General features: G+C 37.8%; 2 protein-coding genes across 4 annotated transcripts; both read right to left on the reverse strand.

The window, feature by feature from the left end:
• Positions 1-262: 262 nt before the first annotated feature.
• Positions 263-5,446, reverse strand: LOC126593990 (uncharacterized). Of its 2 annotated transcripts, none has more exons than XM_050260187.1 (6): positions 4,823-5,441; positions 4,359-4,488; positions 4,190-4,245; positions 2,310-4,076; positions 1,515-1,659; positions 263-1,047 (listed from the first exon to the last, which is right to left on the reverse strand). In XM_050260187.1, the coding sequence occupies exons 2-6, from the start codon at positions 4,468-4,470 to the stop codon at positions 416-418; spliced, it is 2,712 nt and encodes a 903-aa protein (XP_050116144.1). In that variant the 5' UTR covers positions 4,471-4,488; positions 4,823-5,441; the 3' UTR covers positions 263-415. The 2 variants fall into 2 exon arrangements, with proteins under 2 accessions (XP_050116144.1, XP_050116145.1); XM_050260188.1 differs by lacking the exon at positions 263-1,047 and adding an exon at positions 1,054-1,405 and having other exon boundaries at positions 4,823-5,446.
• Positions 5,447-7,805: 2,359 nt separating this feature from the next.
• Positions 7,806-11,560, reverse strand: LOC126591969 (ATP-dependent DNA helicase Q-like 1). 2 transcript variants are annotated; one of them, XM_050257711.1, is made up of 11 exons: positions 11,355-11,515; positions 11,082-11,161; positions 10,660-10,985; positions 10,301-10,561; positions 9,981-10,144; positions 9,578-9,674; positions 9,425-9,468; positions 9,024-9,138; positions 8,595-8,948; positions 8,240-8,464; positions 7,806-8,116 (listed from the first exon to the last, which is right to left on the reverse strand). In XM_050257711.1, the coding sequence occupies exons 3-11, from the start codon at positions 10,876-10,878 to the stop codon at positions 8,000-8,002; spliced, it is 1,596 nt and encodes a 531-aa protein (XP_050113668.1). In that variant the 5' UTR covers positions 10,879-10,985; positions 11,082-11,161; positions 11,355-11,515; the 3' UTR covers positions 7,806-7,999. The 2 variants fall into 2 exon arrangements, with proteins under 2 accessions (XP_050113668.1, XP_050113667.1); XM_050257710.1 differs by lacking the exon at positions 11,082-11,161 and having other exon boundaries at positions 11,355-11,560.
• Positions 11,561-12,004: the final 444 nt, after the last annotated feature.

Below are 12,004 nucleotides of genomic sequence, written 5' to 3' on the forward strand. Positions count from 1 at the left end.
CTGACAAGGTCTCACTCAAACTTCACACCAAGCCAAAATCTCTAGTTAGTATCCAGAGGAATGGAATCTTAGCGGTAAAACTAAGAATTACTTAAAACCAAGAAGACAAGATGACAGTGTCTTAAACTAATCATGTGATGTTATTGAGATATTTTAGAGTTAAAATACATGACGCGTGATAAGTTTTGGACAATAGTACCTTAACGTAAGAAGTGTAGTTAAATTTCCCTTCATTTGGGAGATTGGATCAGTAGAAGGAGAATTTTCTAGTATGCACCAGTGGTAATTTTCCATTACAACTTGAATCACACGTTCAGCCGTCAATTGTCTTGGTGCATGTCATACACCGAAATATAGTAAAATTTTGTAGTATGCACAAGGTAAATAATTAATACAAGGCAAGCTTAAAGAGGGCCTAAAAGTTCAAAAAATCAGACACCAACTCATCCACCAGACAATCTAGTACCCCCTTCTCAATCTCTAGACCCTCCTCAAACACTTCAACTTCAAAGTCGAGCCATCTTCCACGCTGCGTGCTCATATCCTTGTCCACAAGCTCATCCCCCATCAGCTCTCTCATGTTTTTCCAACCCGAAATCTCTTTGTGCAACTCCTCAGCTAATCGTCCCTTCCTCTGAGACAATGCGGTCAATCTATCCCACGCTTTGCGGCTTCCCACAAATATTTGCTTGCATCTGAACTGCAGGGCTTCATTTACGCAGTCAAACACAATCTTCTGCTCGACCTTCAGATACTCTTCTTGTTCTTGATTCTCCAAATGCTCAAAGAGACTTGGGGTGATGACATGTTGAGCATCACCCAAGGCGAAATCTTCCATCTCTAGATCTACATTGCTAAGGACGTATCTCACATATTCCAGTTCCCAGTCATTTGAATGCGAACCTGATATCATAGTCGTACTCTTTCCGCTGGCATCCCCTCTAGAAGCTGAAGAGGCTGAGTCGAGGAAATATGAAACACCATATGAAGAGAGTGAACTGCCTTGATCTTGAAGTTGAGCCAATGAACATCTCTCACTGTCACTGCCTGTAAATGGAGAGCATTGCATGCATGTTAAGTCATTTTTCTATCACAAGAACATGTGTATGTTTCGTTATAACATAGTGCCTAAATCATATAAAGAGGTTTCCCTTTTCCTTTTTGGTACAATGGAGGCCGAAAGGGGGAGGGGGCGGTTCGAGTCTTACAAGAGGTTCCACTAAGCTTGTCTTATCTAATTTACCATGCAAGACTATCAACTGGCATAGAAATACTCAAAGCTGTGTAATTCACGTTCTTGCATATACATAAAACTCGCCCCCGTTGAATAGATCTTCATATTTTCTCTGGTTCACTGGGTTTTTGGCTATTCTTTGATGATATTGACTGCTGAGTAAATTTGAAGCTATTCACATTGCAAAACAACTCTTTTAATCTGACACTTAGATCTAAGACATTGTTATGAACGTATGTACTGGAAAAGGAAGATATAGAAAAGAAGACTGTAGTTGTACCATTGGCGCTACTTCTGTTATCTGTGCAGGATCGACTCTCAACTGAGTGTTCAAAAATTGAAACTGGACTACGACGTCGATCAAATTCTTTTCCAGTTGTAATGTTTCTACTGCTACTGCTACACTCTTCCACCCCTTCTGATCCCTGAAATTGTTTAAGAGAATTTGACTAGCATGGTGAGTAAATCTTCATAACGTAAAATCAGATTTAAAATAACGCAGCTATTGAAAAGATTAATGGGACCAGAGTGAAAGAATTTTATCCAAAATTTCAAATATTTATAAAATGTGAATCGTGTTCACAAAGATGGATCAAATACAGACTACCATATCTTGATTGCTTATATTGTCATCGATCTCTCAAAAATATTTTCACCCTGCCGCGGTGGAATTTGAATTTTAATACAGAATCTTCACTTGAAGCACAGATGCATATCTCTAGACGACCTATATTTTAGATGCCTATAAAACAAACTAAATTACAGTGGTTTCTGTAACTTAACACCGTATCTGGTTTTACCAATTACATTATCTGCAAGGCCTATCCACATCCCAAATATTCATCCATATGCTGAATAATTTGCTTCAATTATCAATGTTGTTTCATTTAGTTAGTACAACTAGTCCATGCATTAGATTTCGTGTCCTAGCACAAACAACAGATGAGCCCCCCAAACATCTTAAGTGCCTTTTGACTCGATCATGAAAAACCAAGGGCGAAAAATCACGAGTCAAGAACATTAAGCATAAAACAGAAGCTGCAAAAGGAAAAATCTACATACAAAAGAAACTAACCTGCCCCTGCTGGTTAACCTCAACTGACAAGCAATCATAGTCGTCTGTGCTGTCAGTTTTATCTTTGGTTAAACCAACTTTGAACCCCTTGCCTCTTGATGTAGTGCTTGCCACACTGGAAACCATATCTTGCAAGCAAGACGTAGAAGTACCAGAAGTCACTTCACTGGATTGGTTGCGTTGAGATGACTCGACTTTACATGAAAGTTCTTGAAGCTTTTGTTCCAGAAGGACACTCAAAGCATCACCACCAATCACGTTCAACCCAGGAGAAGATAATGTGAAATTCTCGGGATAGAACTGCTGATTGTTGTGACCAGAAGAATCAATATAAAAGCTGTTATTTATACTTGTGAGTTGACCAGGTGACTGCAATTCAGAGAATGATCTTTTCAGGGGAGACGTGAATGTAAATGAAATAACATCCATGCCTTGGTTCCTATTATCTGCGCCCAAATTGGAACACCCGTTCCTTGAAAAATTACATTTCACTGACTTTTCATCTCCACCGATATATGAATCATCGGAAACAGTTTCTTCTGAATGATCATCCTGATGAACAGACCTTACCTTTCCAGAAACAATCTTTCTTGTGGATAACGGAAACTCTTTTCCATTAGCAGTCGCCCTTGAGCCCAACTTTCCAGATCCAATCTCAGAGCTTACAATAGTCTTATTCACAGTTTTCATTGGCCCAGTAGAGCCATTAGGTGGCCGCATTCTTCTAGTAGGCTGATTAGGAACCATACTTTTTGAAGTCATTTTATCTCTGTTAGATACACAATTCTGCTTCTGGTTATTCTGCTTGAGCGCAGTTCTGGCGCTCTCAACGGAAGTTCTCTTATGCGTAGATCTTTGTGTACTTGACTTGCTCTTGGAAAACTGATTTTGTTTGACCTCATTCTGTTCCTTCTGGTTCATAAAACTTCTATTACGACAAGAAGTCGACCCCTCCCTTTTCTGAATATTGACCTTTGCTTGTTCTGCAAGGGATACTGATTTGCCCTTATTCCTCACATCCATGTAACTTTGTTTTTCTGAATCCACAGAAGCCTTGGCTACTGGTACATTATCTGACCCGTTATGGCGCCTGTCACTAGGCAGTCCTTTCATATACCTGAAGTCACTAGCTTCCTTGGGTCTTTCAGGTCCTGATGCTTTATGCACAGCTTCCATCTTCTCTTTCAAATCCCGAATTCTCAAGGGAATCGAAGAAGGCCCTACAGATGACACTTTGCTCCTGGCAGATGCTCGAGGACTTGCCTCAATGATCTTTGAGGCCGCCTCCATTACATAAGCTGCATTTTTTGGTGGAATGAAGCCAGGACTCTTGATACGCGACAAAAGCTTATGGTGAGTAACTGGAATTGACTTAGCTGACTTTGGAGGCAAAGCTTCAGTTTGAAATCTCTCAATTGGGTGGCTCGGCACCCCCTGTGTCCTAGGCTCTACAAGATTCCAAGAAAACCTATCCAGCTTCTTTGGCACATTTATGTACTCTGTGGCATAAAAATCACTCCACAAATTACGACCGCTCCTCTCATGTTGAGATGCTTTAAGTGATTGGGAATCAAAGAGTAGGGCAGAAGATAGCTCGGGTTCAGGGGCAGTTGAAGCAGGCAATGAATCCAGACCCATTAATCTAGCAACTACACCAGGGGCTCTAGCCCTACATCCCTCATCACTAGTCACTGATGAAGCACAATTCCAATCACCACTTCCCTTATTACTTGAAGTGGTTCCAGTTCCACTTTCATCCACCTCTACCTGCAAATATCCCAATCGAATAACAAGTAAAAACACAGATTCTCAATACTTTCATCACATGAAAGACAAACACTAGTATGACCAACATAAGAGGGTAGAGGATCGTTGCCTACCCTATAGAGCCCTGACTTCTGGAAACTCTCCACATTTTCTTTTCCTTGCTTTAATCCTTTACAGTCAAAATGGCATAAGTTAAACACAATGCATAACTAAGGACCACCACTTGCAGATCAAAAAGCAAGATATGCACCAAAAAGTAAGTAAAATTGAAAATATATCTACCTGATGATTCAGAGCTGGCCGAGAAGAGCTTCTTCCGAGATTTTCCATTCCAATCAAACAAGTTAAGAAAGCCCCCTTTCGAACGTTTCTTCTCAACCTCCATTTTTGTCATCCACAGACCTATCGGAGCCTGGGATTCAAACAAAATGGATCACTTAAACAGAACCCATGTGGCAATCTGTACTAAAATGCTTGAACCATAAATCTGCAAAGGTATTGAAATATAACAATACTAACAACTAATTAGCATAAATTAAGACCTAAAACTTACCTACATTGCTTATTGACAAATTGAAAAAACAAAATTACACTCCTAAAGTTTCATCATTTGCTTAAAATGTACAGCATTTTTCAAATCAATACCACAAAATCGGATTATACCACTAAATCAATAGAAAGCAATTGGGTACCCTTTAAAATCAATAGAAAGCACAAATCTCTAATCTTTTCAATCAAAGTCTCACCTGAAATCCTTCATCTGCAGAACCCCATTTTTACACACTCCAAAGTTCACTCCTTTTTTCTTCTTTTTCCTTCTGAAGACAGAGCCAAATCACTCAAATCCGACGCTTCCGAACTCAGCAACCAAAGATTCAAACACGCAGAAGAAGCTTCAGTCGAATGAGTAAACCTTGAGTCAATTGAACCACATTCACTTTACCCAAGAACCCACATTTCCAAACCCCAACTCTTTCTTTCTATTTTTGGACTCATTCTCGTGCTGAAAAACAAGAAAAATCGGGAGTGGAGTAAAAGATCGAAGATCTGAAAGCGTAGAGCAGCTAAATCATTTGGGTTTTGAGAGTAAAAAAATAGTCTTTAAATTTCAGCAACAGAGAGAGTCTTTGAGAATGCAACAGAGGAAAAGTGTAAAACTCGAGAGAAATCAGAAGGGAATTTGCAGACACTGGGGGAGAGAGAGAAAGAGAAAGTTAGAGAGAGAGAGAGAGAGAGAGAGAGTTTGAAATGATAGAAGAAGAGACGTTATCACCCAACAAGGAATCGGGAGAAGAAAGAAGAAAACAAACCGCTGTGTGAGAGAGAACTGCTGAGTGGCCGATGAGTCCAAAGCTTGCGAAAATTCCGCTCCTTTTCTTATGGGGTTTACAAACCCATTTTTACGCACATTATATTTTTATTTTCGACAACCAAATTGGATGAATTAGTAAAAAAAAAATTAACAAAGAGCTATCCGACAGAAAAAAATAATTAAAATAAAAATTAATTGTGAATAGCATTACTCTCTTGTTTTGGTTATTTATTTACTGGGCCCCACTATTATTTATTTATTTATATTTTTTTGGGTAAATCATGTGCCACTGCGTATGCTGCCATGCCACGTGGACCTTAAATTGATGGTTTATGGGCCCTACCTTTAATGCCAGATCGATCGAAGGTTCAAATCACTCCAATTTTTAAGTCGTCGGTTTCGACCCTACTTAGGGGATTGCCGAGAGAGTTCAAAATCAAACGGGCTTTCTTTCTTTTGTCCTATTATTTTTTATAGATTTAATGTATTAGTATTAATGTGGTTCAAATTCATTTTTGACGAGGATTAAATCTAAGACCTTTCACTTATAAGTGAAGAATAATATCACTAGATCGTAATACTAAATGACTTTTTTATCCCATTTTTATGTTCCAAGCTTTCATAAATGTGAATTTGTATGTGTTTTAAGGGTTTTAGTGATCCATAAATTATGGTCAAATTTCATGTTAGATGAAGTTACAATGATTTCCCTTGCTCTTTTTTATCAACACTTCACTTTTACTTGGGAGAAATTCTTGTATTCGACAGCCGAATTAAGTAGATTGTCTCACCCACTCATAAAATTCAAACTTTATGTAAGGGACAAAAAGGAACAAAGATGGATTTTGTTTCTAGCTCTCTCCTTCTTCAATCTCTTCCCTTCTTTTTCTTTGGGTTAATTATATTGATCTGCGTGATTTGTAAAATGGCTTATGAAGTTTCAATTTTCTCATATTGCACCTTAATGTATTGAATTATATCAATTTGCGTATTCGGTATGATTGATTGTAGGATAATTCATTAAATTGATGACATACTGAACTAGAGAACCTTACATAAACTAACGCTTAAATTACATTTGCACCACATAGACAAAAAAAAACTCACACATAACGAATGATTATACGTAGAAAGAAACAAAATGTGTAAATTGGTACCAAAAAAATTATTTGAAACTTCGCAGTCAATTTTGAAAAACACCTCAAACTTAAAGGGCATAAGTATATTTATCTTTTTTATAAAACATCTATATTTGTATATTTTTGGACGGTGACATTATTTTCCATAATTTAAGGGGTGTTGTTGCCATCTCAAATCTTTTTTTTGCTGCTCGTTAAGATTCCATGCAAAAAGTCTCCTTACTAAAAATAATAAAATGCGATATTTAGCCAAAGAAGTTGGTTTTCATTTGTCCTCTTTGGATCTGGTGGCGTCACCATACAAGATATTGGTATCTTCACTTAAATACCTCTCACGTGGGAGAGACTCGCACCAAATAGGGTGTTAAAATGACAGGTGTTTTAAATCATTTATGTTAAGACTTGCGTGATATAAGATGAACTTTTAGAATTCAGATCTTCTTTGGATCTAAAAAATTTGAGCTTAAGGATCAAATCGTTCAAACCGTTGAAATTTGATCAAACAGCTACAATTATTATAACTTTTAGAAGAGCTCTATGTTTGTAGCCGTTGGATCAAATTTCAACAGCTGGATCATTTGATCCTTAAGCTCAGATTTTTTAGATCCGGAGGGGATCTAGGTTCGAACTTTTATATTTGAAAAATATTTTAGGAGGGATCTCTAAAGTAGGTGGCAGAACGTTCAAAAATTTATCAGGATCATCATGTATTTTAATTTTCTCATATGATGTTGCATGATTAGTTTAAAGCGTCAATACCTAGAGAGAGAATAGGTGATTAAAGACTAGTTTGGGATTGCTTACGTTTTCTTAAAAGCAGCTTTTTAAAAAAAAGTTGAGGCCTTAATTATGTTTAGTAAATAAAAAAAAATGTTTTTTTTTTCATTGGAGGCGGGTAAGTTTTATATTGACAATCTCACCTTCCATCTTTCTTTTGCTAAAGCACTTTTAACACTATAGTTTACTAAACACTAAACCGTTTTTCACCGCTCTTTATTCTCACAGCACAGCAAAAATAATTTTGAAAAACACAACAACCCCAAACTAGCCTAAGAGAGCTTAGATGGGAATGACTTGCAGACAGAATAAGTCCCACATGAAACACATTATGTAGGGTTGTTGACATGTCATAATCTAGCTTAGATGGAAATGAGGTTTGCTAATGCTAACTATTTTGCAGCACGTAAACAATATGTTAATCACTAATGATTGCATGTGCCATTTGTTAACTAATTCTTCATGGTATTTTAGATCTTAGTCTTAATCATAGATCTTAGATTTAATCAAAATCTTAATTCATTTTCCTTTGACTACTAGAAAACCAAGTCAATGTGACGAGACATAAGGTTGGCAGAGTAATAATTAAACTCACCCGAGGTCAAATAATAAAGCATTGACCTCGGAGAATAACTTACATACACCCGGAATAATCCTCATTCTCCCTATCTCCTTCATCACACGACAGAAAGCATTCATCTTCGAGAGGAAGCCTTGACACAGTTATCACAAGGATTGGAACCATACTTGCAGGCATTTTCATCAAAAGACTCTCCAAAGTGTTTGAGTAGCATTTGCCTCCGGCATTGAGTCTGAAAAATCATCAAACCAAGGAAACCAACCACATTTTCTATAAGAACACATGATTATATAACAAAGCTAGATTATACATCTTTCGTTACGAATTAATCACTTGATTGTTTGAAGTTTCTAACCTTTAATTCACAGTACTCTTGCATTTTCTGAGCTTGAGCCATAGATGTCTTGAAACTTTGGCTCTTACATCCTTGACCGTTACGTAACATACATACAACCCGACTAAAATCCTTCTTCTGGTATAGGACAATGCATACAGCAGGAAGATCGTCTCTACCAGCCCTTCCAGATTCTTGGTAATAGCTTTCTACTGATTTGGATATCGTGTTGTGGATGACGAAACGCTAGACAAAAGGAAAAGGGAATTAAACGATCATCCAACATAAGGTGCAGGTTTCCAAATGACCAGATCAGTACTTTCAAAATTACATAAAAGAGTCGGAGAAAGAAAATGCAAAGGTTAATAGGACTTGCGACATCCGGTTTGTCAATTCCCATCCCAAAAGCAATTGTAGCGCATACGATTTGAACCTCTCCTGTGTACCACTTCTTTTGCACAGCAACTCTTTGGCGAGCAGCAATCCCAGCATGATAATATGCTGTCTTCATCTTAAATTTTTCATTCAGAAAATTTGATACCTCAACGCATTCACTTTTTGAAAGGCAGTATACAATTCCGGACTGGTTTTGGAAACGACTCCTCAGTAGCTCTCCAAGCTGCTTCTGTGATTCCTTGGTCTTACCGATGACTTCATATTTCAAGTTGGGCCTATCAAAACTTCTTTCGAGGACAAGAGCATGGGGAATTCTTAAAGCTTTTAAAATGTCCTGCAACGCATCCATACAAACATTTTTACTTCATAACAGACAGCAGAAACAAATTCATTCTGAAAATCATCCTACCTCACGAACAGAATGAGTTGCTGTGGCAGTTAATGCCATCACTGGAACATCACGGAATATCTGCTTAAGACATCCTAATCCCCTGTAATCTGGACGGAAATCATGTCCCCATTGGCTGTGAAGCATGATGAAGAATATAAAATAATTATTACCAAAACACTCTTATTACATAGTTTAATAAGAGTGGCATAACTTGATGTGGTTTGTTTAAGAACACTGTAAAAAAAAATCATATGATGAGTAGTGACCCAAACACCAGACATTTGTAACATGACCTAACCACTTTAGCTACCCACCAGAAGGTGGACAGCCCCCAATCTAAAACTCTCCTGATAATGCTGGAAACAATTCAACTATAACCAAAACAAACATGCATACGAGTAACGAAACACAGGACATACCTTACACAGTGCGCTTCGTCCACAACAAATCCTGCTAGCTGCCCCTGTGATTTAATCCAAGCACTATCTAAGCTCGATACATAACAGCTTTTAAAATCTAATGCAAGCATTCATGGTAACAATACAATCAGTCAGTAACCTTAGAAACCTCACCTTTGAATGCAGGCATTTCAGGGCATCAAGAAAAGTAGGGTTACCAACAACTCTCTCAGGAGTCACATACAAAAGCTTGCATGATGGTTTATCTTTCCTGGAAACAAGAAAATGAAACATAACAGACGAATCATCAGGTAATCAAATAATCTAAGATATAAATTTAACAATAATAATCATATGGTGTGTGAAAAATTATTATCGGAATCAAATTGCTGGAAGAAACAATCAAAAGCATATCTTAAGAAAATAACAATTACGCATGCAACCCCCACAAACAAGTTCTTGTCAGTTGTAAATAAGGTATAAGTGAAATTTGTAAGGAGAAACTTTCTGCTTAAAGAACAAGAAAAGTTCCTTATTTTATCGTCCACAGAAAAGAGAAGAAAACAAAAAACCTTACCTTAGCTCTTGGAGGACAGCCGCTGCTTGGGAAGCGGTTTGTTGAGAATTCAAAAAAGTTGCTGGTACACCGAATTTGAGGTTCAGCGTTACTATCTGATCCTGAATAAGGGAAAGCAGTGGAGATACAACAATTGTCACACCCGGTTTCAGGGTCGCTGGAAGCTGTGCAAAACACCGAAAATATAAATAAAATCAGTGACTTGAAGAAACCTTTCCAATGTTGAACTAGCCAAACGAGTCATGAATCATAACAAATTTCAAGATTACAAACAGATCAACTAAGCAAAGTGTTGCAGTTATAGCCGTAAGAGAAGAAACCTGGTAACACAAGCTTTTGCCCCCTCCGGTAGGCATTAGGATAAAGCAATCTCGCTTTTCCATAGCCGCTTTACATGCTTGATGCTGCAAGGGTCGAAATACCCTATTACCAAATATTACAACATTGGCCAGCTCAGCATCATCCAAAGCCTGTAATTCTTCATAACTGAGAGTTTTCACTTCATCTTTTGACATTCGGGTGCACTGCTTCTTACTAGAAATTGTTGGAACTGAATCTTGACTAATGGTGCTTTTGCAATCCTTCGACGCAAACAAACAACTTCACTATCTTGAAAATTATAGTTCCTCAAACATTAAAGACGATATGGCCATGAGACTAACAATGAACTAGTTCTTACCACCGACGAGGGATTTGATCCAACTTTTTTTCTCATTGGAGTTATAAACTCAAATTCTTCACTATCACTAGAATCCAACACCATAAAATTCGGGTATTCTTCACGTTCGGGTGAATCTTCTACCATGTTGATATTGTCTCCATCATTATCTGCTTCGACTCCATTCGGAATGTCCCTCCCAAACATGTTACTCAAAGCTCCACAAGCTTCAGATTCCATTGCTTGTATATCATCCCATTCTTCCGTGTCTTGCACAGATTCCGCCAGCGCCGTGAGATAATCATCGCCGCAGTGCTCCACGGTAATAAAATCCAGGCCATCATCACCTAAACACAAGATCAAAGAACAAGATGACCAAACAGTAATTTGGTTGAAATTTTAATCATAAATACTAAAATGATAAAATCTAATCATAATTATACCTGGAAATTATTACCCAACAGCATAACTACTTGAAAATTAAGAAAAATGCTTGTTGTTGCAGCATAATCCAACCGCATTTCTACCAGAACAGCACAAAATCTCAAAATTCAAAAAACCCACTTCGATTTCCCGCTTGAATTAAACAAAAAACAAACCCACAAAATTATGCACCCAAAATATAATTTATTTTATTCTATTCAAATTAGGAATTTCACAAAAAAAATTAGTAATTATAGAAACTGAAATGGGATTTAGGGAGGAGCAATGAGTACCGTAAAGATTGACCAGACGATCCAAGCACTTGTTCGCCGATTCTTCATCGAACCCGGAATCGAGAGCTAAGCTCAGCAATCGAGCTTTCTCCACTTCCAGATCGCGACCGTCCATTCTTCTTCCTTCTTTTGATTAATCTCTCTGGTTGATTGGAATTGAAGGTTTGCTTAATCTCCCGCGCTAAATTTGCTTTGAAACCTAAAATTTTACCGGCGGTCGACTATATAAGTGACGGCGGGAAGAGGGAAACGGTGTCGTTGACTGTAGTGGGCTGTCGCATGTGGATCACGGCTTTGCACATGGTTATGGGCCTTCAAAAGGCCCAATTAAAAGCATAGTGGGTAATTTTTTTTAGGCCAAATCAGATAAATGATCCATGTAGTCATAAGTTGTTCAGAAGATAACCCCTATGCTAAAAAAACTCGGATTTAAACTCATGTGGTGTACTTCGTTAGCAAATTTGGTTCAAAAGTGATTTTTTCGTTAACTATCTGTTAATACATGGGTAAAATTGTACTTTGACATGAATTGAAAGCGGCAAAATAAAAGACGGTGGCGGTGGTGGCGGTAGAAGAAGTGGAGGAAGAAGAAGAAGTGAGATACAAGAAAATGCATTTCTTGAGATACGAGTCAATTCCGACTGAAAGGG

Source organism: Malus sylvestris, chromosome 12, assembly GCF_916048215.2.
Source record: "Malus sylvestris chromosome 12, drMalSylv7.2, whole genome shotgun sequence".
Classification (NCBI taxonomy): domain Eukaryota; kingdom Viridiplantae; phylum Streptophyta; class Magnoliopsida; order Rosales; family Rosaceae; genus Malus; species Malus sylvestris.

What these genes read in the sequence shown, in the direction of transcription:
- LOC126593990 (XM_050260187.1), bottom strand. Translation starts at nt 4,470, where the DNA reads ATGACAAAAATGGAGGTTGAGAAGAAACGTTCGAAAGGGGGCTTTCTT. An exon ending in AGGTTAACCAGCAGGGGCAG is followed by an intron (nt 1,660 to 2,309) that starts GTTAGTTTCTTT and finishes AAACAATTTCAG; the next exon opens with GGATCAGAAGGGGTGGAAGA. An exon ending in TAACAGAAGTAGCGCCAATG is followed by an intron (nt 1,048 to 1,514) that starts GTACAACTACAG and finishes CTCCATTTACAG; the next exon opens with GCAGTGACAGTGAGAGATGT.
- LOC126591969 (XM_050257710.1), bottom strand. Translation starts at nt 11,469, where the DNA reads ATGGACGGTCGCGATCTGGAAGTGGAGAAAGCTCGATTGCTGAGCTTA. An exon ending in GACGAAGCGCACTGTGTAAG is followed by an intron (nt 9,139 to 9,424) that starts GTATGTCCTGTG and finishes CATGCTTCACAG; the next exon opens with CCAATGGGGACATGATTTCC. An exon ending in CAACTCATTCTGTTCGTGAG is followed by an intron (nt 8,949 to 9,023) that starts GTAGGATGATTT and finishes GATGCGTTGCAG; the next exon opens with GACATTTTAAAAGCTTTAAG.